The following is a 27,551-nucleotide window of genomic DNA, read 5'->3' as shown; positions in this document are numbered from 1 at the left end:
AAACGTAAGTAGAGCCTGTTGCTGATATTGATTGGTACCTCCATAAATCACATCTTAATAGAACTGTGAATAATCTTTTTTACATTTATTTATTTATTTATTCATTTATTTATTTATTTAGTAACCTCTATGCCCAATGTGGGGCTTGAACTCGTAACCCTGAGATCAAGAGTTGCATGCTCTACTGACTGAGTGCCATGCCAGGCACCCCAATCTTTACATTTTTTTAGGAAGTACTTGGATTCATTATCTGCCCAAATCCCTAGTAATATGCCTATAAATCTTAGGTTATGTTTCTGCATTTTTGTGCCCACTGGAGACAGTACAGAGTAGAGATGGGCAGCACGTATTCTGGAGCATGCCTGAATTTGATCTCTGCTCTTCTCACTCACTGTGTGAGCCTGGACCAAGTTACTTAATCTTTCTCTATCTCACTTTCCATATCTGGAAAATGGGGACAATAATGGACCTGCGTCACAGGATTGCTACAAGCAGTAAATGCATTGATGTATGTGAAAAAGGTAAGATTAGTGCCAGGCACACAGTAACTACTGTGCACATTTGCTCTTATAATTTCAATTCAACTGAAATTACGTGCTTTATTCTGTTTTTCACAAATGGTACATACTCATCTGTAAATTTTTTTAAGTTTATTTATTTTGAGAGAGAGCATGAGCAAAGGGAGGGGCAGAGAGAGAGGGAGACAGAGAATCCCAAGCTGGCTCTGCACTGTCAGCACAGAGCCAGACGTGGGGCTCTATCGCATGAACTGCAAGATCATGAGCTGAGCCAAAGTCAAGAGTCGGATGTTTAACAATTGAGCCATCCAGGCACCCACATACTCATCTTTAAATGACATTCAAGACACTGGAGATTGATGTGAAGGTGTCTCTTACATGGAGTCTATAGTCCTTTGAGTCTTTTCACACCAAAAGCCAAGTAAGTTCACTTTCATCTATACTTGGAAATGAGACACCAACTTTGACTTTACTTTCTGCTCCTTTTACATGGCCAGAATTTTACAGCAAATTACATGACTGGCTCACACATTATCCCATGCTGAGGGATAAGTGCTTTTAGAATGCTTGATGTGTAGCTTAAAAGCTACAAGAAACAAAGCATACAACAGAGCTGCTGGCCAGCCTTGTGATTTACATGGGTATTTCTTTAGTCCACCAGTAACAGCTTTGGCAGCATACTGTCTAGGGGCCAAAATTTAATGGTGAGTTTCAGTCTTATGCTGATAACTGGTTTTGGCAATGCTCAGGAATTCTATGCAGCCAAGACAAATTGACAAATACAAAGTCCTTCAGAGCAACGATGAATTAACATTGGAATTATTGTTTTGGCCTCAGTGTGGGTGGTTTTTAGCCTCTCATCTTTCTGTATTGTTTCACATTCATTATTTCCAGGGCAGTGATGATATAGTCACTTTCAGGGTTAAGCACAGGGGAAAACTTGCTGAAAATGACACGGAGGAGTGTGCAAGCCAGTCTGGCACAGAAAGCAGGACACTGGTGGGACTGGATGCTATACAAAGTGCAGCTCAGACCAGGGTCCCAGGGTAGATCCACTTTATGGACCAAGTTGGTACAATTTCCTCATTATTATATTTACATTACAGTTTATCTTTGTCATTAAGTGGCAACATATTAATACTGTGCCCAACAAGAAAGCTTCCTTAGTAGCAATAAGTAAGTGGGTTAATTAACTTTCACATGGACGATTATTCTCCATTTTTATTCAGAAATTCCCTTACATAAAATACACAAGCAGTTAAGTTGGGTTTAGAAATTCACCAACAAACGGCCTTTATAAACTACTGTAATTATCTCCAGAAATCATCATGTGTTCAGTGACTAACTCTCCAGAGCTTTTACTAAGATAAATAAACAGAAGCAGCACTAACCAGTTCCCTTATATTTCCTAATCTTTGGCATGCCGTTTAGTCGTATTTTAGACCTAAGGAAGGCTCTGTCTCTCCCTAGGAATCCAGACTATGCTTTCTCCTTGTTGACCCGCTGGAAAATTTAAACCTCCCTCTTGCTGATCAACCTCAGTCCAACCAGGCTCTTGTACATCCCTTTACATTGCGCACGTCAGGAGATCTGAACATGTGGTGTGCGTTAGCAAGCACCTAGCACAAAACGACCATGGGATGGGCCAACAGTACGCATCTGCTTCTTAAAATACTTACTGGAGAGGCCCCTGGGTGGCTCAGTCGGTTAAGCACTGACTTTGGCTCAGGTCATGACCTCGTGATTCGAGCCCCACGTGGGGCTCTGTGCTGACAGCCCAGAGCCTGGAGCCTGCTTCGGATCTGGTATCTTCCTCTCTTTAGCACCCCCCCCCCCAAATAAAATAAACATTAAACAAAAATTTAATAAAATAAAATACTGACTTGAGTTCTGCCTTATTGGTTGGAACATAAACACTGACCAGAGCACCACTGCACAGTTCCTGGGCACCCTGATGAATCAGCAACAAAAATTTAACCACGTGCCCAATATATCCCTCAAAGCATGACTGGTGTTTCTAATCATGAGCCAGAATTACCCAAAAAAGGCGTGATTTTGTTTGTACTATTCTATGTATTCTATTCTGTTCTATGTCTAAGGGGGCAACAACGTTTGAAAAAGCATTCCAGGAAGATTTCTGTCCTGACTGATTAAGAGAGACAAATATTAATGTGTAAGAGTTTCTGCTTTTTGGAATCTCATTTTTATTGATCCCCTTCCTTGCCTGATGGTTCCAATAAATGAGGTGTTAACATAATAAGACCTCAACATGAATTTTCGGACTTTTGTAGTATCTTGATGGGTCAGCCATACTAATAAAAATTATTTGTCATAGAAATTACGGTGTTGAGAAAATTATTTTGGGATCAGAACCAACATTATAAACAACTAGCTACTTTCCGTGAAAGCACTTCTAAACTCAGAGTTGATGGCGGGAAAAGAATATAGAATATTAATCTTCTGTGCTCTCTTTTTTAATGAAAAATGTTTGAAGAATTATTTTCTCATTGTCTAAGGGAGCCTGGTGAAGAAGAGTTCTAAAATGAACTGGCATCACCATTAAATTTTTGCACATGCACCTTTTTTTCATAAAAATGCATTTGTATCTGGAGGGAGAATTATTCTCCTATCAAAATCATACATGCTTCAAAATACTTCTGCGTTATTTAGAAAATAGCAATGTAGACTAAAAGACGATAAAGATAAAGAACACTTTAAAATGTTTTTTGAGGTTCAATTCGCCAGTGGAAATTTTTTCAAATTTAACAGGGACACTTTCTTTATCCTGCAAGGATTTGCAAATGCCATGTGGATGTGCGTTAGAGGTAGTATTCTCCTGAAAAGAACATTATACAGATGGAAATGTTGCTTGTGTGTGCTTAGGGGAAAACTACATCAATTTCTTCAAAAGCATAGCTTTAAGACTTAAGTTCAGCTCTGTATCATTCAGTGTAGTGAGCAACAAATATTTTAATTTATTTAAAAGAGTTACCACTATCATGACAAAATAAATACATAGTAGCTTACAAAATGTGCCCAAAGTAGAATTTTCTATGTGCAAATATATATACTTAAAGTAATTTACTTGAGGGGGCCTATTTGATAGGCTCCATATTAGAATCTGATACTTATGCTAACATATATTTTTGAAAACCTACTATGCAGTCAGCACTAAAACTATTTTGGTTCAGTTTTTTTTTTTTTTTTTTTTTTTTTGCATCAGTCCTTTTCTATTTCCTTGTTAAGCCTGTTCTTTCATTTCAGCTTCCATCTACTTTTAGAAAAATGGCATTTCAGTTGCATCAGATGGTTTTTAAAGCATGTTCTTCTTACCTCTGTTTAGCATAACTAGTGCATTTGGATAGGAAACACAATAGGACATTTTGTGTGTGTGTGTGATTTCATCTTTAGCTTAGACAGTACTGTTCCATTTATCACTAATGGTTTTCCTGATTTTTCTATTGGTGTAAATAACCCAACAAAGGAATGTGGTATGGAATTAGTGTTTTCCTTGGGTTTTAAATCTCATTTCTAGTTTTCACTAGATGTGAACATGGAGAATCCCTCTATTCTTTATGTTATCTGATCAACATTTGCAATTGTAAGGAGCAGGTTTTCTTTTATTTTTATTTATTTTTAGGTTTTTATTTTATTTTTGAGAGAGAGAGCGCGAGAGGGGAAGGGGCAGAAAGATAGGGAGACACAGAATCTGAAGCAGACTCCAGGCTCTGAGCTGTCGGCACAGAGCCCGTCGCGGGGCTCGAACTCATAAGCTGTGAGATCATGACCTGAGCTGAATTCTGACATTTTAACCGACTGAGCCACCCAGGCACCCCTAGGAGTAGGTTTTCTTGATTTTCGCCAACAGTGTATAAGATATATTTAATTTTGGATTTCTATAGGAGCATATCTTTCCATTTACTAGGACTTGCTGATAGATTTTCTCAAATACAATGAAATATTAATTAAGTGGAACTCAACTGTCTGAAACCCATAATCAATAAGAATTTTGCTGCATTTGGTCATTAGGAGAAATAAAATATGAATTTACCAGAGATTAAGTATAAGAAAAAATAACCTGTATTATAGCCTAAGGTCGATTCATATTGAAGCCAAACCCCAACAGCTTCTATTAAACTTAATAAGAATTGATGTCCAGGGATGCTTAAGGCATCATAACAGCTCTAGTAATGAGATAAAGATTTAATTAGGTTTATTTTATGTTGTTTATTAAGACAAAAAAGGACTTGTACTGAAAAGATTTGTACCAAAAGTGGCTCCTAGTAACCACGATTTAAAAAAATTTTTTTTCTCCCAGTATTTTCATTAATTGAATCTAATTTATGATCTACTGATTTCAGGCAACAACGTGTTTTATCTTTTCATAAAACTGATGAAGAAAAGCTATTTCTTCTCATGCATCCACTTTTTATGTTCCTAATTTCATGCCTCATTTCTTTTCCCTTTTCATTTAAAAAAATTCAGCCAACCACTTTTATCTTATTTTATATAAAGATTTTATTTTATTTTTAAAATTTATTTAAGTTCAAATTAGTTAACATACGATGTAGTATCGGTTTCAGGAGTAGAAACAAGTGATTCCTCACTTACACGTAACACACAGTGTTGTGCTCATCCGAACAATTGCCCTCCTTTAATGCCCATCACCCATTTAGACCAGACCCCCCCCCCACCTCCAGCAACCCTGTGTGTTCTCTGTATTTAAAATTCTCTTACGGTTTGCCTCCCTCTCTGTTTTTATCTTATTTTTCCTTCCCTTCCCCTATGTTCATCTGTTGTGTTTCTTAAATTCCACATATGAGTGAAATCATATATTTGTCTTTCTCTGACTGACTTACTTCACTTAGCATAATGCACTCTAGTTCATCCATGTTGTTGCGAATGGCAAGATTTCATTATTTTTAATTGCCAAGTAATATTCCAGTGTGTGTGTGTGTGTGTGTGTGTGTGTGTGTGTGTACCACATCTTCTTTATTCATTCATTAGTTGATGGACATTTGGGCTCTTTCCATAATCTGGAAATTGTTGATAGTACTGCTATAAACTTGGGGTGCATGTGCCCTTTCAAATCAGCATTTTTGTATCTTTTGGATAAATACCTAGTAGTGCAATTGGTGGGTCGTAGGGTAGTTCTATTTTTAATTTTTTGAGGAACCTCCATCCTATTTTCCAGAGCAGCTGTACCGGTTTGCATTTCCACCAACAGTGCAAGAGGGTTCCCCTTTCTCTGCATCCTCACCAACATCTGTTGTTTCCCGAGTTGTTTATTTTAGTCCTTCTGACAGGTGGTATCTCATTGTGATTTTGATTTGTATTTCTCTGATGATGAGTGATGTTGAGCATCTTTTCATGTATCTATTAGCCATCTGGAGGTCTTCTTTGGAAAAGTGTCTATTCATGTCTTCTGCCCATTTCTTCACCTAAAGATTTTATTTTTAAGTCATCTGTGCACCCAACTTGGGGCTCAAACCCATGACCCTGAGATCAAGAGTCGCATGCTCTACGAACAGAGCCAGCCAGGTGCCGCCAACTGCTTTTAGGTACAGTGATGGCTGAGCCTTTGTTAAATTTACTATCTATACAGATTATCTTTGTTGGATTATGAATGAGAAATCCACTTATTTTCTAAACATTATCTATTGATAAGAATTCATATGCAATTGATACAGCTGTAATAATCTGTATATAGTTTAAATACCACCAAGGTGAGTAAAGCAGTCATTGTAAAGTCATGGTTTTGGTTTTTTGGTGACATTTTATGGGATACGTATTTCTTCTTTTATGTCTATCTATCTATCTATTTAGATAGATAAATATGTTTTGTTTTTGTTTTTTAATATAATTTATTCTCAAATTGGCTAATACAGCATGTACAGCATGTACAGTGTGCTCTTGGATACGTATTTCTTAAATTATGCTTACAGAGGTAGCCTTAGGAAGGGAAGCCACTATGCTTGTAATTCTACAAGCTGCCACCAGGTGGTGCCCGATTGTAAATTGTCACCATCTGAGCTTCCCATCTGTGGCTAACAGGTTTATAACATTCAACTGAATCAGGTCTTTTTCAATGAAAATTATTATTAAAATGGTCAATATAAATATTCACTTATCAATTAATGGTAGATTGATACACAGTTTAAAACAGTATTTAAAGAGATGAAAGTGCATAATTAATACCTTTCTCTCACCATCTTCGTTGTTGATAACCTCATGTGTTTTCTCTGGTTTTTCCTTAAGGAAAACTTTTCCTTTTAATCAAAATACTTTGTGTACTAAAAATCTCTGGGCCATATGCTAAATACATCTTCCTGTAGGTTTTCTGCTTATAGATTTCCCTTCTGCTCTAGTTAATTGCTTTGCTGCTAGTTCTAATTGCCCTAGATGACTGAAGTCTTATTTCTTTAGATTTCAGGTGAACTATTAGTTCTTGGCACTTTTTATTTTTTTAACGTTTATTCATTATTGAGACAGATAGAGACAGAGCATGAACATGGGAGGGGCAGAGAGAGGGTGAGACACAGAATCTGAAGCAGGCTCCAGGCTCCTAGCTGTTAGCACAGAGCCAACATGGGGCTCGAACTCACAAACTGTGAGATCATGACCTGAGCAGAAGTCGGACGCTTAACTGACTGAGCCACCCAGGCGCCCCAAAGTTCTTGGCACTTTTTATATAGGAAAGAATTATCTTATGTGTTCAGTCCAGTGTCTCACTAGGTTTAGCTCCTTTTTAGCTAGCAGTCTTAAGATTCTGTCCCTTCCCTCAATGACACAGACACTCACGTATGTATACACAAACGTATACATGCACAGACACACCCCAGGTGCACACACATGCACACACATACCCCACACACACTGGTTTCCAGCAGTGTAATATACATGCTAGATATGTAGCTGTATCTTCCTTTGGTCTCTGAAAAATCCTGTGGTGGTCTCTCTTCCACCAGCCAGCTTTTATAACTCATTCAAACTCCTGCTTTCTTTTGGACTTTGATGCTTGGATTGTTTTAAAAGCTCATTTGCATCAAATAGTAAAGATTATCTATTAACTTCCCTAGCAGGTTGCGGGCAGTTTTATAGTCTGCTTTGTAAAAACAGTCCATTACTCTGTTTCTTCTGAACATTTGAAAGCATTTATTTCAACTTCCCATTCAGATAAAAAGGATGGTTTTGAGTAGAGACATAGTGGCTTCGGTTCTTATGATCATGTATATTCTCATGCCATGAAAATTAAGAGTTTAAATGTGAGGAAGGAGTACAGAAAGAGGGAGAAAGAAGGAATCAGACACTAATGGAGGGAGGGAGATATTGAGAGACCGAGATTAAAACTTCTCCAAGGTATAGAGCTAAGTATTCAACTCTGGTTATTAGAACTGAGCTCTTGTGCTGGCAGTGTCATTGACTCTCTTTGTAACTGTGGCCAAGTCATTTATTCTTTATAGTCCTATTGTCTTGCCTGAAAAATGAGGGAATTGGCCTGTAGGTCATCACTGCTCACATTGTGAGTCTGTGACTCAGGCTCATATTAAAGCAGAAATGTGGGGAATGCGTCTTTGCTTCGGGTCTTGCTTGGGTTCATGATTGAACAACTCAACTAGCAATAAAAAGGACAGATCTTTATACATAATGAAAATGTCTTTGTCTTTGTTTCGTGCATTTCCTGGACCTGCTGCTATCAATGTGGTACTCCGCATTTGGGAGACATTGGTAGACAACACTTTCGAAGGCACATTAAAGGAAAACTGGAACTCTGTGGTGGGTATTTCTTTCTCTCACTTGCAGAGACCCAGTCACTGTGATTGACAAGAAATATTACCTTCAGATAATAGTAAGTATTCTAAGAGGGCACAGCTTGTCATTCTAGATTTCTAGGAGTTTGTGGTTATAAAGCAAGTGAGATTCAGAACTGAATTGTATGCTACCTCTAATGATCTGGGGGTGCAAGATTATGTTTCCCACTAGAGTATAAGCTCCTCAAGAGAAGAGAATCTGTCTTGTAGGCGTTTCTTGTCATCCAAAGACCAAATGTAGTGCTATGCACGTAGCACACAAGTTGGCAATGCACTTCCTCCCTGATACTGTAATAAAGTTACCAGCTCATGGCATCTTCGCCCGATATGGTGATTTCCCTATTTCTAGCCCAGTTTCCCATGCCATGCGATAGAAACCCAGCGAAGAGGAGCGTACCACCTAGTGAAGGAGTCCGGCATACTGTTAGCTCAAGCTGTGAGCCAGCCCTTTGCTGTGTTTAGCTAAAATGTGCCTCTCTCTGACTCTCTAGTTTCTGCCTACAGTTCCTTCCAGAGAAAGAGAAAACAGGTCGACCTCTTGCCTTTACTTTTTCTTGTTCATCTCCAGAGTTCCTTATTTTAAAAAGTATTTATGTCAGGAACTTGATGGCTTCCTTCATAACAAAACATTTACAAATTTTTTGTAATTATTTTTAAGTAACGGGATGAAGTTTGTTAGAGTCTTATTTCCATATTGAACAAGATGAGGTGATTTATTTCAGAAGCATTTAATTACTGCTTACTTATTTTGTGCCAAGCACCATAGTAAGGGCTTTATAAATATTAACACATTTCAAGCTAGAAAACAACCTTATTAGATAGATGCTCTTATTGGCACCATTTTCTGGATGAGGAAACAGAAGTACACACGGATTAGGTAATTTGCCCCAGGTCTTCCAACTAGTAGCTCCAAAATCCTGTACTCAACCACAGTGCTATAGTGGGGTATTGTTGATGGGTTTATAAAAAAAGGCAGGGACATTTCATTGTTTCCCTTTTTCTGTTCCCATAAGTAAATACCCTGTTGTTTAAAGTTTCCCATTTTTCATGGCACTTTACTTATTATGAAGTTAAATTTCCTTTTTCAAGATCTGGGGAAAGTGCAGCTTTGAAAGACCTGAATGGAAGTCATTTATTCTGTTTGTTTTTGCTACCTTGAAGCACTGTACCTTTATTTGGATTATATAAAACTTTTTCCCATTTAATTAATTGATGTTGCTAATATCTGGGCAAGTTTCACTCTAGCCTCTAAGGATGCTGTTACATCAGCTCTGTTTTCTGTCCCTAGGGCATCCCTTTACTGTTTTCCATCTAGGTCCTTTGCACTCTCCCACACTGGATTTATTTAAATGTTTACTTTGGCGCAAGTCAAGCCTGAAACGTCAAATAAATACCGTAATTTGCTCATTTGTATTTTTTCATTGTCTTCAAACTCCCGACAATCCATCTACCACATCTCCTACCAGAACGATGCCAGTGTAGGTCCTGCCCCGAAGCGGTTCACAAAAATAGCTGCACAGCTATGACACAATGGGCTCAGGGTGGAGAGTTCTGTTTGACCAGTGCTTTGAGAGCCTGATAATCCCCTTTGCTTGGTGGAGGCGGGAAGCTGGCCTTAGGAGAATGAGTGGGAATTCTCCCTTCCTAAGGAGGCACATTCCATAATTCTATAAAACCCTAAAATATGTATATTTAAAAAACAAATTTAAGGGTGTAGCATAGAAATATTTGCTAGACCGTTAAAGTCCATGAGAATAGGGACCATGCCCAATACCTTGTACACAGTACTTAATACATATTTGTAGAGCAAACAAAGAAAAACTGTTTTTTAAATATACAGACTCTTACCTCTACACGGCTGACAAGATTTTTAATGAGTAACTACTATACTATGCATACTGCCACCTTTGTTATTTATATAATATTCAACTCAGCTAGTATTTATTAAGAACCTAGTCAGGTCAGGTACTGTGCTGGGGGGGGGTAATAGTAAATATACCTACAGTTCTAGCAATGTTTAATTCAAATTAGTGTTGTTCTTGAATGAAATAATTGAATTTAGGGGGGTTTAATAGAATAGTGTGGTTGGAAGCCATATTGTAGTGTGTACAAGAGTGAGAGTGAGGCAGAGGAGACATCAGGGGGAGAATATTCCAGCAATGAAGGCTTAGGAAGCCCTCCTTGAGAAAGAGGCAGAACTGGAATATAGAAAAGTCACGTGGATCTTTTAGGAGAGAGAGAGAGAATTACAGCTTAAGAGATAATGGGAAGGTACCCAAGGGTGATGGTTAAGGAATGGCTGATTTCCTAATGATACTATGGTTTGGCTTATTCATCAGAAACCCTTGTGGGTATAAAGATAAGTTTTTCAAAAACAAAGGGTATATAACATCTGGTTTCCTAAAATTATGTCTATTCACTCAGATTTTCTCTTAGAAATTTTTTTGAAATTTTGAAAGTAAAATGTAACATGAGGGGCTGTTGGCTTATCCTTGTTTATGCCGTTGACCTCTGGTTATGTGGCCCCAAGTTAGTCCTTAATAAATGTTTATTCAGGGAATGTATTTATGAAAGAGAAATTACAGAGAACTATTATCGCCATGCATTCTGTAACTGGATATGAGCCATTTACCCTGAGGGGGTTAGAGTCTTTCATTTACTTGCCTGAGCGTAATACACTAGCCTGATCTTTCAGGATTACTTGCAATTCTAGAATTGTCAAAATCTATATTGTTCCATAAGAGAGTTTTATTTGACTTTGGCAAAGTTGATAAACCAAGTTGTGTTGTTTCAGTGATTACTAATGTGGAAGCTCCTTTGTTGCTTGAGGCTTGAATGTTTTGGTGGAACAGGATTTGGTATTACATGTGATTGATAATGCCATCCATATTTGGACCCTGAGAATTTAAGCTCCATTTTATGTCAGTGTGATGTGAAAAGTTTCTATGATTCTGAGAAACTTTATGACACTATTATTTTAAATAGAATCAAGGTGTTTTGGTCTCCACCAATATATTAAATTATATGACAAATTTAATCATAATCAGTCCATCAGTACTCGATGATACAGATGTTATAATGTTAACTTTAATTTCAGCCTCATCTCTATAAGGCATACTTAAATGATTTCAAATTGGCGAGCACAACATGGTAACTACAGTATAGAATTTCATCAGCTTTGATGGACATTCTGTTCACCTTAGTATAAATGTAAGTGCTCTCTTTAACTCAATATTCAGGCCATTGCTCCTTCTCTTCCTTTTTCCTTGACCATTTAAGCTGAGTCGATTCTTTTTTAATGATTTAAAAAAATTTTTTTTAATGTTTATTTTTAAGAGAGAGAGAGAGAGAGAGCAGGGGAGGGGTAGAGAGAGAGGGAGATACAGAATCGGAAGCAGGCTCCAGCACAGAGACCAACACGGGGCTTGAACTCACAAACCGCGAGATCATGACCTGAACTGAAGTCAGACGCTAAACTGACTGAGCCACCCAGGTGCCCCACTTTTTAAATGATTCTTAATCTATAGGTATGTTCTTACTTTCCACATATGTTGGTGCTTACCTCAGTGTACAGACTTCCTTGCTGGTTTGACTTCAGCATTTTCCTGGAGTTTTGCTTTTAAATCCCTGCTTTCTTTTCAGGTTCTTACTCAGCTCTGATCCTGAAGCCCTCGTGTAAAGAAATCTGTTTTATTTTTCCTTCTCTTTATTATCGGCATGCTCAGATTTTGATACAGCAAGCTTACATATTAGCAACAGAGAGGAGTTTTTGAAGGTGCTGGCTACTTTGTTGTAGTATTAAAGCTTCACAGTTTTTCACGATTTCTAAAACTTGCTTCAAAATTTTCACTTTGATTTGGATCACTTTTTTGTACAGAATTTTTATTATTGGGGGGAGGGATTTAGTATGCCCAAAGGCTTTTATGCCTCCCTTCTGCCAGCTGGATGCCAGATTTCTGGACCACATGTTTTCTTGAACGGGTGATTTTAAACCCTACGTAGCAAGCACTTTCTACCTTATTTGCCAGACATGCATGAGAAGATATATTCAAAAAATCATGAGCGATTCAGGATCCTTGGCTTCCATGGATAGGCAATAATGAGCTTTCATATTGTAATTACAGGAAGCTGGGAAGAAAATTGAGAAACTGGAGATTTTTTAATTAGTGTCCAGGACTCTATTATTATGACATTTGAGGATTTTAAGTATTGAAAAAACTCAATAGCACTATTTGGTGACAAGTGTAGACTTGAGATTTGTGACCGATTTTGTTTTGAAATTAGACTGTAATGTTGCTCCTTAATATTACCTACTTCACAGTAGGTAATTGGAATGGTTGAATGAGATAATGAATATAAGACACTTAACATAGTGTCTGGCACAGAATAAGAGCTCCGTAAATGTCAACGATTATTAATATCAAGGAATATCAATTGTTTTAATAACCAAGATACTGCTTTAGAATACATCATAAAATGGGCTCAGCAAAGCAAATTTATACTCCTCATTGTGTTTTTAGTGGTTTGGGGGTGAACCCTACACTCACTCTTGGAATTTTTACTCAGTAAAATTCCCCAGTATCCCAATTGATTGGAAATTGATGCAGAGAGTATCTTTATGGAATGTTTCATACATATGTTCATCCTGGCCAGAGGACAGCGGGAGAAATGGGCCCTCATGGGTAGAAATGTAGAAAGCGAAGCCCAGACCAAACATTTGGTTAAAGGAGAGGTATGTGAGCTGGTATGTTTTGGCTAGCAGCAGATTGTGGCCAGGAGCATCAGATGGTGAGAAGCAGGTAAACTGAGTCTGATTCTAAAATACTTTCAAAATTAGAGAGGATCAGGTAGACCTGATGGTAGAAACACACAGTCCAAAGTTTGGGCAGCCTCCAGTAGAGAGGCAGCTGGGTCAAAATCATGTGTGCAAAGAAGGTGGTATTCTCTGAAAGTGAAAGAAGATGTCAAAGAAGTTGCATTGCAATTAACGGAAGACACAGACCCCCAGGGGTCAATAAATCTCAGATTATAAAATCTCAGAGGCAAGGGACTGCTTTTCCCCAAAGACTCAAAGCTACAGAGAGGACCCTTCTGGTTTTCAGTAGTATGAAATGCCTCCACAGCCACATTAAAGTGCAATATGGGTATGAGTTCTTTCCAGTGAAAGAAACTAAATGAGACAGGACGATTGAGTTCAACTTCTGATCACAGGTTGCCAAGATAGAAGATATGATGAAATTGGATCACAAGCTCTTCATGTGTGCACTAACAATTTCAGGCATTTTAGCCAAGTAGATGAACCTTTCTGGGCCTCCATTCAAGGTCGAAGTAATCAATAGGTTACTTTGTTCCTCACTGGCTTTGATAACTGTTGCGAGCTCATTTAGAGTTATTTGGAGTATTTTCATAATTGATGTGAACTTGATTTTCCGCACCCTCCTTTTAAAAACCTGAAATCTGGATTTAAATCACACACCTTACAGAAGAAGGCACAGAAGTTATTTCCCCCATTTTTTGAGGCAAACCGGAATTGAAATTGATAGATTTCACAGAATTATTCTTTTTGAAGATGAATATTCCATTTCACGGTTAAGGTGTTGCTTTCCATTTTCATGGTATAATTAAACCAATTTTCTCTCTAAATCCCCTCTACTTGTTGAGGTTGACCTTGAGAGACAGTTACATGTCTTCTTTGGTGTTAGCAAAGGCATTGACTGCTTGGCCAAAATGCAATTAAAAGATGTTAAAAAGCTATCCTGGCTTACATTTCCTCTAAACTTTTCCATAAAGAAAGCCCCCTTATTTCTAATCCAGCAGAAATCTCTCTGAAATATCAAGAGAAAAATAGAATTCTTATTTTATTTTTAAAAAAAAATTTTTAAAGATTTTATTTTTAAGTAAACTCTGCACATGGGGCGCCTGGGTGGCGCAGTCGGTTGGGCGTCTGACTTCAGCCAGGTCACGATCTCGCGGTCTGTGAGTTCGAGCCCCGCGTCAGGCTCTGGGCTGATGGCTCGGAGCCTGTTTCCGATTCTGTGTCTCCCTCTCTCTCTGCCCCTCCCCCGTTCATGTTCTGTCTCTCTCTGTCCCAAAAATAAATAAAAAACGTTGAAAAAAAAAAAAAAAAGTAAACTCTGCACAGTCTTGGGGCCCGAACTCACCATCCCGGCGATCAAGAGTCACACGCTCCACTGACTGAGCCAGCCGGGCACCCCTGGGCTTCTTATTTCAGAGGCGTTCAAGGAAGGATACTCTTAGGCCTGTGTGGAGATTGGGAGAAGCTGAATGTAAGATTCTGTCCTGGCTGTGTTCCCAACTCTTCACTACTAACTGTTTTTCGAGAGCAGCCCGCTTCCCAATCAACTCTAGCCAATTGGTTTATAGAGATATATTTCAGTCAGGGGTTATCATATGAATGACAAATAATGCCTCTAGCAGAAGTAACTTCAGACACAAAGGGTACAACTTGTGTGTACGTGTGCCTGGAAAATGTACTTTCCGAGAAAACTCCCTTCAAGTCTACCAGAGGTTTTGACATTGATGTGTTAAACTACTGAATCCTTGAAATCAGGATACATTTGTTCCTCTCCCAACATCTTCAGCCACAAAGCTTTGTCCTCTATTCTTTTACTAGTTTTATAAGCACTTCTAATAGGGAGCGGAGATTTTGTATTGAGATTGAGGACCTTAATTTATTGGCTATAATACCAGTGATGAATTCAGGTAAGGAAGCCCTCACTAGATGCCTACTAGATACAGTGATGAATTCCTTTACACCATTAAATTGCTTAGATGCTACTTCCATTTATTTCTCTGATAAATGGTCATCCTTATGTGACTCACAAGTTTCCCTAGACAGTTACTTGACTGTTTATAAGTATTAAAGGATAAATAAACATTTAGTGATAGCTTTTGATTGTTGTTTTGCACTGTGTGTGTGTGTGTGTGTGTGTGTGTGTGTGTGTCTTGGTAAAACAGGGAATTTTCAACCAAGTCTTATCAGTGATTAATTGGCCTAGAAAATTCAATTGAATTCAATTCACTATGTACTTCGGGAGGAGCACAAACGCTTTCAAACCCCTGGGCTGCTAGTTAAAGTCCTGTAGCAGGAATTTATAGGATGCCAGTTTAGCCAAAAAGTTACTATGTAAATTTAACTCCTGGCACCAGCTAGTTCTGTAACAAAATGTAACTGGGAAAAAAAAAATCCTCCTTGAAATCTCCACCACATTCATTAAAGGAATTTCCATTATAGAGATTAAGATTGAAAAGTATTTGAGTCAGGTCAGAAAATAGGAATACAGTTACATGTCCTTAACGACCGGGGTCACTGACAAACGGGTAGTTAGCAAAATGCAAACAGGAAGCTGCACTTTTCAGTTTGTTTCTCTACCTACTTTTCATGCAGGTCTGACTTAATCACTGCCTGGCCTGGCCTAACACCGCCTGTGAAGTGGGGAGGATCACTATGAGCTTTAGTTCTTCCGGAGTATGTCGGAGGCATACTTGGCTCTGTGCGGTGGGCTCCTTAAATAAAACAATTTTCCAAGGGCACATCATTGTCACTACTACATTTATGGCCACTAAATGTCTACTCTGCTTGAAATCTTTGAGGGAGGCTTCCTATCTCCGTAACAAACATATACTCCTCAAGTGGCTCTCTGCGTCCTTTGGAAACTACCCACACATTATTTCCCTTCCGCAGTGTGAACTAGCCATTCTAGCCAGCCCCTGTCTGCCCGCCATCTTACAGAAACCTGCATCTAGTGTTCTCTTTCCTTGCCCTCATTCACATGGTTTCTCTTTCCAGGAGTGCTCTCTGCCCCTCACCTCCCACCTACGTCCTTCTCATTTTGTAAGGGCCAACTCCACTTTCTCCTCTTTGAAAACGATGACTATGCCAGGCCTGAGTGACATTCTCCCCTCAGAGTTCTCACTGCGTTTGCTGTTAGTGTTCCTGAAGTTTCCTCTCAATGATCTACATTGTTTGCTTGTCTTTCACATTATGTTGTTCTTGCCTCCCCAACTCAATAGAGGCTTCTGTGGTTCAGAAGCGATGTCCTTCACCTCTCCTGATTGATTCCCCAGAAGCAGTGACACAAGTCTGTGCATACAGTTGGTGTACAATAAATGTTTATTGGTTGATTGATATTTTCACACATGAACATTTTTGAAGACCTCATTTGCTTGAATTTTAGAGGGTGATAGTATTTTTTTTTACTAAATTTTTTTAATCTTTATTTTTGAGAGAGAGACAGAGAGAGAGAGAGAGAGAGAGAGCAGGGCAGGGGCAGAGAGTTAAGGAGACACAGAATCCAAAGCAGGCTCCAGGCTCTGAGATGTCACCACAGAGCCTGATGCAGGGCTCAAATTCATGCACTGTGAGATCATGACCTGAGCCAAAGTTGGACGCTCAACTGACTGAGCCACACAGGCGCCCCTAAATATTTCTTAAATGGATAAAATGATTAATGGATATGGGTTTTTTTGTTTATTTCTGCCCCTCCCCCTCCCCATCCATGGCCAGCCAATACCTAGATCCATGCCTGGTCATATTACATGCCCAATAAATATCTGTTGAATGAATCTTTGGCAAAATCATCCTGCATATAATTAAATGCCATCAGTCTTAGGACTCATTTTTTATCTCATTCATCTCAAACGCTTGAGCGTTATAGGATTTGAATTGCCAAATATGTTACATTCCCATTGACTTCAAGTTCAAATCCAGTTCATGAGTGAAGAACTTTTAATGCCACTGGGCCTCCTGTCCCATGAATGCAAGCAAGCAATTAAGCAGTGTTGTTTAACAATAACTGTGTTTAGCATCCAGGTTTTAGTGTATTTATATTAAATTGGATTTGTTTAAACTATTTAAATGGCATTTATTAGTGAGTTCTCATAATTTCATGTATTATTGAAAAGAGGCATACCTTTTCAAAACAAAGGGGGGGGGCGCCACCTGGGTGGCTCAGTTGGTTAAGCATCCAACTTTGGCTCAGGTCATGATCTCACAGTTCGTGAGTTCGAGCCCTGCGTCAGACTCTGGGCCGACAGCTCAGAGCCTATAGAGCCTGCTTCAGATTCTGTGTCTTCCTCTCTCTGTGCCCCTCCCCTGCTCACACACTCTTTCTCTCTCTCTCTCTCAAAAATAAACATTAGATTTTTTAAAAAAACATAGGTGAACTCCTCAGACAAAACCATATGTATGAACTGAGGTGGGGAGGGTCTCTTAGTTGCTTTATGAAATGGGATAACTTGGCTTACCTGTTTTTTGTAAAAGGTATATTAAATGTATTGCCCTAGGAGTATTGTGGGGGGAAATGCAATGAAGCTTTAAAAAAAAAAAACAAAAAAAACAAAAAAAACAAAAAAACAAACAAAAAAAAAAACTTGGGCCGCCTGGGTGGCTCAGTTGGTTAAGCATCTAACTTCGGCCTAGGTCAGGATCTCCCTGTTCCCGAGTTCGAACCCCATGTCAGGCTCTGTCCGGCACTGTGCTGACAACTCCGAGTCTGAAGCCTGCTTCCGATTTTGTGTCTCCCTCTCTCTCTGCCCCTCCCCCATTCGTGCTCTGTCTCTGTCTCTCAAAAATAAGTACACATTAAAAAAATAAAAGAAAAAATTTTTAATTAAAAAACACTTAATGAGAAAGTTCTGCACAGAGGCAAAATATCCTTATTTTCACAGCCTTTTCTTTCAGACAGTCAACTGTTTTCCATAGGATGCCTATGAGATCATCTGCACTGCTGAACACTCCTCATATGCCTTAAAGAACGTGTATTGGTGGACCACTCACCAAAGCACATGAGGGCAATAGAACTTGAAGCAAAATCGAAAGCTTGAAAGCTTTTCAACCTTGTCAACTTGCCAACTCAAGCAGTGTGTGGCCGGTGTGGCATATATTCATAGAGCCAAAATAAATGGTCACGAGAAATTCCAAGGTAGTGTAGATGTAAGGAAAGCTTAAAATGGAAGGAAAGAAAACATGGCTTTCATTGTTTATTCAGGAGGTTGATAAAATGCATTGGAAGAAATGCCTCCTCAGATATTGCTGTAGGTGCCAAATGGTATCTTTGTGATCTTCGGAACCAGGCTTTGGCAACGTTTCCATGTTCTGTGCTGGCTTGTGCAGCAAAGGAGAAGAGAGGCGGAAACAAGGAAAGTATAGGAGAAGTGGCCTTGCAAACAGCTTTGGAACGAGTTACTATTTCCATCAGATCCGTCAGATACAAAGTATCTATTTCTTTTGTTTTGCCTTCAAGGCGAACTTCATGAGAGAAGGTATGGATCCTTTAAAAAGCTATAATCTGCTTTTTCAAATGAAGCACTTAAATAATGAACCTAGTGTATCTATAATTATAAAGTAAAAACATTTATACTTTCCTATAAAAACACTTATACTTTCCTATGTCTTCTCTAGAATTCTTATAGATGAGCATTAATTAATAGTCAAAATGAACTCTTTTATTTCCAAAGGGGAATACATAGGGAATGTTTCTTCCTGTGGATCCAAGTGAAATCACCTCCCAGTTCAGTTTCATCACGCCAATTATTGGGCAAAAACATGCCAAAGATAAACCTACTCTTTGAAGATAATAGAAATCATTTGGGTATCCCATATTTTTACTCTAAATCCAGGAAAAGATCTTACCGCAATCAAATGAGCAGGAATAGACCATGCCTGATAGAAACTGAATGCTCTAGATAACAAGAATGCCAGGTATTAGCAGCCCAATTTGAAAGCTAGAATTACGAGAAAATGTTCGACTTTACAGGTCCCATTGATTTGAAACCGACAGAGGTGGCCAAAGCTCAGCCAGACTAGAGGGTGTTCAATGGACAAACCTTGCTTGCTGGCATGGTAAACAGAAGGGTTAATGTTAAATTCCCGTTTACTCTTTGACCTTTCAAAATAGGAATCCTGGGGACGGCTGCAAGGCTGTAACTTCCCATGAGAAGAACTCAGTAAGACATGATGTCTGTCCTCAAGGAATTTACAGTTTAGTAAGGGGGAGAAGTTAAGGGCCTATAATGAGGAAGAATGTTGATGAATGGGATATCTGCCATAAGACAGGCACAGTATTGTGACATGGTTAAGAGAGGACTCTGGACTCAGACTGCCTGGGTTTGAACCATGGCTTGATCACCTACGAGCTATGGGAAGTTGTACAAGTTAAATTAATTCCTCTTCCTCTACCTCTGTTTCTCCCATCTGTAAAATGGGACCATAATACCATCTCCAAGAGGAATCCAGAGAGCCGTAAGACTTGGTGTGAGTAATTTTGAGGTCTTCCTTTTGGGAATGCATTTTGATGCAGTAGTAGTATTTGAGTGTGTGCTTAAGAGTGTTCTTAAGTCATAGTGCTTGGTGTACCATTGATGGAGAATTAGAAGCCTATGCTGACGTTGGAAGACCTAGTGTCTGCCTCCAGCTCTTCATAAACTCTCACAACCATTTCACTTCTTGGTGCCTTAGCTTTCTTCTACATTTAAATGAGCCTAGGAAACTCCATGACGGCTTGGGCTTTATCTTGTTCAACATCTAGAACAGTGACTTGCTCACAGTAGATGCTGGATAAATATTGGTGCAGCACAACTCACGGAAATTAACAAGATGTTGATACAACAGACATGAACATAATTTTGAGAAGGAATCATAAGCACTACACAAGTATGACTGGTTTTCTTGTTTAAGATTCCCAAGAGAGGGGCACCTAGGTGGCTCAGCCAGTTAAGTGTCTGACTCTTGATTTCAGCTCAGGTCATGATCTCACAGTTGTGAGATCCAGCCCTGCATCAGGCTCTGTGCTGACAGTGTGGAGCCTGCTTGGGATTCTCTCTCTCTGTCTCTCATTCCCACTCCCTCTGCTCTCTCCCCCATTCATGCCCCCCTCTAAAAAAATTAAAATGAAAGATTCCCAAGAGAGATAAGAAATAAGAAATGATCCCTACTACGTTTCTCTGCCAGGATCTAAGCATGAGATTTGAAGTCAGATCTTGCCTCAAGTTGTTTAACCTCTTTGGGCTTCATTTTCTCGTTGGTATTTTTGGGTGATCCCTCCTGCTTTGTATTATTTTTTAGAACTCCCAAGATCAAGGAAATAAAAGCAGTTGTGAACTAGCAAATACCAAGAAATGGTAGCTCTTCGTGTTCTACATTAGAGGACCGTAAATCATAAAAAGCAAACTTGTGGAGCGCCTGGGTGGTTCAGTCAGTTGGGCGTCCCAACTTCGGCTCAGGTCATGACCTAATGGTTGGCAAGTTTGAGCCCCATGTTGGGCTCTGTGCTGACAGCTCAGAGCCTGGAGCCTGCTTTGGATTCTGTGTCTCCCTCTCTGTCTCTACGTCTCCCCTGCTCGTGCTCGGTCTCTCAAAAATAAATAAACATTTTTTTTTAAAAAGCAAAATTATATGCCTGTTACTCAACAGTAAGTTAGTAAACATAAAGCTGTATTGTTCCCCACAGTTTATCTTCTTTAAAATACAAGGGGAAGGGCGCCTGGGTGGCTCAGTCGGTTGGGCGGCCGACTTCGGCTCAGGTCATGATCTCGCGGTCCGTGAGTTCGAGCCCCGCGTCGGGCTCTGTGCTGACAGCTCAGAGCCTGGAGCCTGTTTCAGATTCTGTGTCTCCCTGTCTCTGACCCTCCCCTGTTCATGCTCTGTCTCTCCATGTCTCGAAAATAAATAAACGTTAAAAAAAATTAAAAAAAAAATACAAGGGGAAATGGCCCCCTCCATCTTTTGTATACGGACAGAGGAGCAGAGCTACATGAGAGAAGCGTCTCTCTCTCGGCACACCAGCTCCCTTTAGCTGTTGCACCTCACTTCTTCTGTGCCAGCTCCAAATCCATTTCCAAGTGTGAAGGAGGACATGCGCTGGCTAGGACTGTTTGGAAGAGTTGGCCAGGGTCCCCTCAGAGGTGACAGGCCAATTTCAAAAAGAAGAAAATTTCTTCTCCCTTTGCCCCATGTTACATAAAACGCATGGCCAGAGTCCAATTTCTGTTTGCATTTTTCTTTTCTAAAAGTTCAAAATTCAAATTCATTATTTGTTATCTGTTTCTATACGCGATGGACCTCTGGAGAAAAATCTTCCTCCAGACCCTCACTGTTTACGTTCTAAGCAAATAGTGTGTGTGTGTGTGTGTGTGTGTGTGTGTGTGTGCGCGCGCGCGTGTGTGTATTCCTTTTTGGTTATTTTTCTTTCAAATGTGTTCAGGCAGCCTATATAATTTAGTTGTAGGATTAAATTTGAATCTATTTTTAAACATAAACTTACAAACTTAGATAATAGTCTCTTTTAGAGTACTTTCCATAATATACTAAGTCAACTACAGTATGGAAACTAATTTGCTCTTGAAATTCCACTTAGTGACACTACTTAGAATTTGTGTCTAAGGAGAATCTAACAAAGAATCTAAGAAAGGAGAGTCTAAGGAGAATTGGGGGTAGCCACGTCTATCACTCATGAGACATTTTTTTTGGTTATAATGTTTTGATTTCTTTTTAATATGATAGCCTTATTGATATGTAATTCACATACTATCCAATTCACCCATTGAAAGTGTCCAATTTTGTGAATGGGTTTTAGCATATTTAAAAATTGTGCAACTGTTACCGCTATCTAATTCCAGAATATTCTCATCACCCCCCAAGGAGACCCTGTACCCATTAAGCAGTTACTCCCACTTTCTCCTTTCCCCATAGTCCTTACAACCACTAATTTGCTTTCCAACTCTGTGGATTTGCCTTGTGGATATTTCATATAAATGGAACCATATAATATGTGGCCGTCGCGACTGGCTTCTTCCACTTAGCATAATGTTTTCAAGGTATGTCCCATGGCGGAATAATATTCCCTTTTGTGGGTATATCACATTTTGTGTATCCAGTTCATCTGTCAGTGGACACACAGGTTGTTTCCACCTGTGGCCTATGGCGAATCGTGCTGCTAGGAACATGAGTGCGTAAATATCTCTTTGAGGCCCTGCTTTCAGTCGTGTGGGGCATATACCAAGGCATAGGGCTAGGTCATGTGCTAACTGTTTAACATTTTGAGGAACTGTCAGACTGTTCGCACCAGCAATGTGTGATCGTTCCGATTTCTCCAATTTTTCTCATTTTTATTATGGCCATGCTAATGCATATGAAGCAATATCACATTGGGGTTTTCATTTACATTTACCCCATCTGGCTAATTTTTTTTTAAATATTGTAAATATTTTCCTAGAGGTCATTGCCTGACAGCCTTAACCTTCTAGAACATGACCCCACATGGAACATATTGCAAAAGGGCCCCCAAACCAGCAACAGCAGTCACAGACTTGCTGCACGAAAGCCCTGCACTTTGCCCCTTAGGCCCGTGTTCAGTGAGAAACTAACTCGTATTCAGCATTCGTGATTGGCTGTTATGTTTTCCACGAGGGAGCTGGGCAATCCACAATGGCAGATACTGTGGCTGGAAGAGAAGCGATAGGAGAAGTGACAGGTAACAATCTGCCACTGAAGGAGGAAAACTGTGATACTTCGTAGGACATTTATGACCCCAAGTCTTCAACTAGAGGTCAAATTATGTTCAGTATTTTGTAAGAAGGCAAAACTACATATAATACACTTTATTTTATTTTTTAAGTTTATTTTTGGGAGAGAGAGAGAGAAAGGAGTGGGGAGGGAGGAAAAGAGGGAGGGGCAGACAGAGAGAGAGAGAGAGTGAGGGAGAGAGATCAAGAAGGCTCCACCCTCAACACGGAGCCCAAATGGGGGCTCGATCCCACAACCACGAGATCATGACCTGAGCCGAAATCAAGAGTCGTATGTTAACCAACTGAGCCACCCAGGTGCCACTACATATAATACATTTTAGAAAGGTTTCTGTAAAGAATGACTTAGAGAAATACGTTTGCCCTTGAATGATCGGATAAGCTTGCATGAATTGTCTACATACTTAATTTCCCACTGATATCTAAAAACTTAGGTAATATTGAGTCTCATCTTGAGTGCAGAAAAACAAACAGAAAATCCAAACCCTGTAAAGATATTGTTCAAAAAATTAAATGTTCTCAAGAACTTATTTCTGCTTTTTGGATGAAGTTGACAATTAGTTGGTTTGCCTGATACTCAGAGCTTACTTTTCCTTGACAAAATCCCTGTTATTTCAGTATGTGTTCACATCATGATGCTAATAAATTAACTTCTTATCTACTCTCTCAGCTGAGTTCCTGAAAATTGTTGCCGGTTGACACTGGGTTAAACTGAACACCTTAAAGCTGCACAGTATTTAATGTATGACTGAACCATGCTTTCTGTCTCACTCATTTGTATATGCCGAAACTTCCTTCTGATTTGTTCCAAAACCCCTTTAAAGGGACTAAGGACTAATAGAACATACACAGAACAAAAACAAAACAAAACAGGTGCCTGGGTGGATCAGTCAGTTAAGCCTCCAACTCTTGGTTTTGGCTCAGGTCATGATCTCATGGATCGTGAGTTCAAGCCCCACATCGAGCTCTGTGCTGACAGTGTGGAGCTTGCTTGGGATTCTCTCTCTCCCTCTCTCTCTCTGCCCCTCACCAACTCACGCTGTCTCTGCCTCTCTCAAAATATATAAATTAACCTAAAAAAAAAAAAAAAAACACCAGCATCTTTTCAAAGGATTCTTTTTTCTTATCTGAAGCACATTTTACATGTCACATCCTCTCCCCTACCACATTTACCATTGGGGGTCCAGCGAGTTCTGTCATGACCATTTTACGTGACTGTCAACAATTACATCTCAAATATACACATAGAGTTTTACCTCTGAGAGCAAGTTAAATTTTCTTAGCAATTCCTGTTCTGGGTTTTGAGAGCAGATAATCAAGCCTTCAATCATACCACAGTAAAGGCAGGATAATGACAAGTCTTCGGTAGCCTCTGGAAACTGGAGACGCACATAAGGGGCTGTCCTGTCCAGCTCTGGCATTTGCTGTGCAGTGAACCCCCAAATGAGTTTCTGTCCCCAGACAGATAAAAATGAAACCATCATTTTTCCTTTTTAATTGGGCTTTTGCCCAGTCTTGTATTTCAACAGCAAATCTATGTGGCTGCCTCATTTTGCTCTACACTGGGAAATGCTCCTTTTATTGACAGTGGGCAACTGTTGCACTGGCAGTATCTAGATGCTTCCTGGTTTTTTTTAATGTTTATTTATTTTTGAGATGGGGGTGGGGGCAGGGACAGAGAGAGAGGGAGACACAGAAGCCAAAGCAGGCGCCAGGTTCTAAGATGTCAGCACAGAGCCCTATGCGGGGCTCAAACCCATGAACTGTGAGATCATGACCTGAGCCAAAGTCAGACGCGTAACTGACTGAGCCACCCAGGCCCCCCTACCTAGATGCTTCCTGTTCTAAATAGGCTATGATACTTCTTTTCCAAATCTAAGGTTTAAAACAGAAGTATTATATCAGCTGATTTCATTTTTGTTTTCTTGCAGGTTTCTGAAAAGTGCCTTTTCTGAAAACTACTGCTTGGATTCCACTCTAGAACTGTCTCTTTACGACCCCCCCCCCCCACCGACCTGTCCCTCTCCCAACCTGGTGTGCTTGTAGTTCACTCTCAGTAACGTGCCCATTCTTTTTTCCTTTGATTCTCCGTTTTCACGGTCATTTTCCCTCCTCCTGATTTTGCAGCAATTTTTTTTACAGTCCTGACATCCTTACCAATATTAATCATTAAATCAAAGAAATAGGAAGAAAAAGTTTTCTCCCCTTGATCTGAGACCATTCCACAAATTGAAGGGCAGCCAGCAGCATATGCTTTTTGCACGAGTAATTGAAAACATCAACCGGAGAGCACAGAATTCTTTTGAAATCCTGCCAGTTATTTGAAGGAACTTCAGCAGAGGAACAAATTAAACACTCAATATCTTAACCTTTCTGGTTGCCTTCTTAGGAGTTGGTCTCTAATTTGATTTTTAGTTACTCCGGTACAAGTTTTATTTTGTGATTGGCTCTTTGTTTGACTGGACCAAATTTTGGCTTAAATGAAAACCTAAGTGCTAACAAAGAAGCATTTCACCAAAGCAACCTGTTGTCTCTTCACATTTAGCTTGAATTCATTTTTGACCTTTTAACAGCAGTAAAGCTGTCCTAGAGAGGGTGCCCTTGATTTTAACTTTGCTTTCAATATGACGGCTGTCAATGTCACCCTGGTTCGTGACACCAAGTGGCTGACTTTAGAAGTCTGCAGAGAATTTCAGAGAGGAACCTGCTCGCGAGCTGATGCGGACTGCAAGTTTGCCCATCCGCCGAGGGTTTGCCACGTGGAAAATGGTCGTGTGGTGGCATGCTTTGATTCTTTAAAGGTGAGTCTCCTCTCCATGCATGTTAACATCCAATGTAAATTTCTTGATGTCTGTGTGATGTGCTTTTAAATTAGTAAAGTTAACAATAGCATGGACATGGTAAGTTTTGTTTGTTTTTTAAGACAGGCTATGGACTTTGGGTTTGTAGAACTAGGCCAGATTACAGCTAATCTCATCAAAGCCCAGTGATCAAGATAGAGTTGAAGAAAAAGAAAATGAAAGAATTTTTGTAGGAGTGAGAAATTGCAGCCTTACCATACTTTTACTTGTCTGTATATGGTTTAAATTGTGAACACAGTGATCATAATTCTCATAGAACCTAAAGAAGCCCTTTGCTGAATTATAGCTTATTACCTATGTTATCAAATATACTTGTCAGGGGCCAGTCAGCTTTCAGAAGACAAGTCAGACTGAAAGAGTATGAGGTGGAAATCTCACCATGCGGGAGGAAAATGGGTTTTAAAGTTTATTTTAGTGGGGCGCCTGGGTGGTTCAGTCAGTTGAGCGTCTGACTTCGGCTCAGGTCATGATCTCGCGGTCCGTGAGTTCGAGCCCCGCGTCGGGCTCTGTGCTGACAGCTCAGAGCCTAGAGCCTGTTTCGGATTCTGTGTCTCCCTCTCTCTCTGACCCTCCCCCGTTCATGCTCTGTCTCTCCCTGTCTCAAAAATAAATAAACGTTAAAAAAAAAAAAGTTTATTTTAGTAATCTCTATACCTAACGTGGGGCTTGAGCTCACAACCCTGAGATCTTCCTACTGAGCCAATCAGGTGTCCCAAATAACTGGTAGTTTTATTTCATATTTTTATTCTCTGTTTGAGTAAGCTCTAGGCCCAGTGTGGGCCTTGAACTCACAACCACAAGACCAAGAGTCACATGCTCTACCACTGAGCGGGCCAGGCACCCCCCAACATTTTAAAGTTTCTTAGTCAAGTATATTTTGAACCTTTAACTTAAACATTGTTAGCAAACTAGGTTCACTTAATTTTCTTCCTGAACCGTTGATTAACCAATTTCAGATTTATGAGGACATTTTATAAGAAATGTCCTATTGCCAGGGTCATCGACCCTGAACATTATGTACTAGAGTATAAACAAAATATGAGGGCCAATGAGATATTATGTAGAATGGAACATGTATGATTGCGGAACAAGAGAATGCACTGATCTTCATGTTTTATTCATAGGTATCTTTAAATTAAGGATAAAGATGCATGTATTAAAGCATAGAGGTAAAAGTGGTAGTAGATTCCTGGTTGAAATTGATAAGATTCGCTACGATGCCTTTGAGATTTATTTTTGTCAAAATACATCGAAATGAATTAAGCTTCATAAGAAACTTTTCAGTTTTTTGATATTGTTTTAGCCTCATCATGACCAGTTTGACCTCATTAACATTATTGTTTGTGGCTTCATCAGTTAAAGGAGACGTATTCCTTTGTGTGATCATTTCTTCAGAGAGCATTTTATCAAGTGACATCCTACATAACTAGTTACCTTAGTTTATTTTGTGGTTACTAGTTTTTGTTGCAGACCCTCCCAGTTCAAGAATGGAAACTTGTCATTTTTTAAATGTATATTTGTTTTGAGAGAGAGAGAGAGAGAGGGAGAGAGGGAGGGAGGGAGCAGGGGAGGGGCAGAGAGAGCGGGAGAGAGAGAATCCCAACATGGGGCTGGAACCATGAGATCATGACCTGACCCAAAATCAAGAGTGGGACACTCAACTGACTGAGCCACGCAGGTACCCCTAGAAACTTATTTTTTTAAAAAAAACAGTAATTTTTACCATGGAAAATGTCTGAATTGGTCTTATTTGCAGCACATATTATAATTAAAGAGCTTATTCTCTTTACACTTCATATCACTCAAGTTTCATCTAC

The 27,551-nt window shown here is 39.5% G+C and overlaps 1 protein-coding gene across 5 annotated transcripts in view; it reads left to right on the top strand.

The window, feature by feature from the left end:
* MBNL3 (muscleblind like splicing regulator 3) overlaps positions 1 to 27,551 on the top strand; it is a 111,472-nt gene that overhangs the window by 17,849 nt on the left and 66,072 nt on the right. For 4 of the 5 annotated variants that reach the window (XM_049644302.1, XM_049644303.1, XM_049644299.1 and 1 more), the window contains exon 2: positions 24,805 to 25,674. In XM_049644302.1, coding sequence (XP_049500259.1) covers positions 25,498 to 25,674 — 177 coding nt within the window. In that variant the 5' untranslated portion in view covers positions 24,805 to 25,497. Of the gene's footprint in view, positions 1 to 24,545; positions 25,675 to 27,551 lie in introns of those variants that run through there. The other variant, XM_049644300.1, reaches the window with a different exon arrangement.

This window comes from Panthera uncia, chromosome X, assembly GCF_023721935.1.
Source record: "Panthera uncia isolate 11264 chromosome X, Puncia_PCG_1.0, whole genome shotgun sequence".
NCBI classification, from domain to species: Eukaryota; Metazoa; Chordata; class Mammalia; order Carnivora; family Felidae; genus Panthera; species Panthera uncia.
This window is presented reverse-complemented; position numbering and strand designations above follow the sequence as displayed.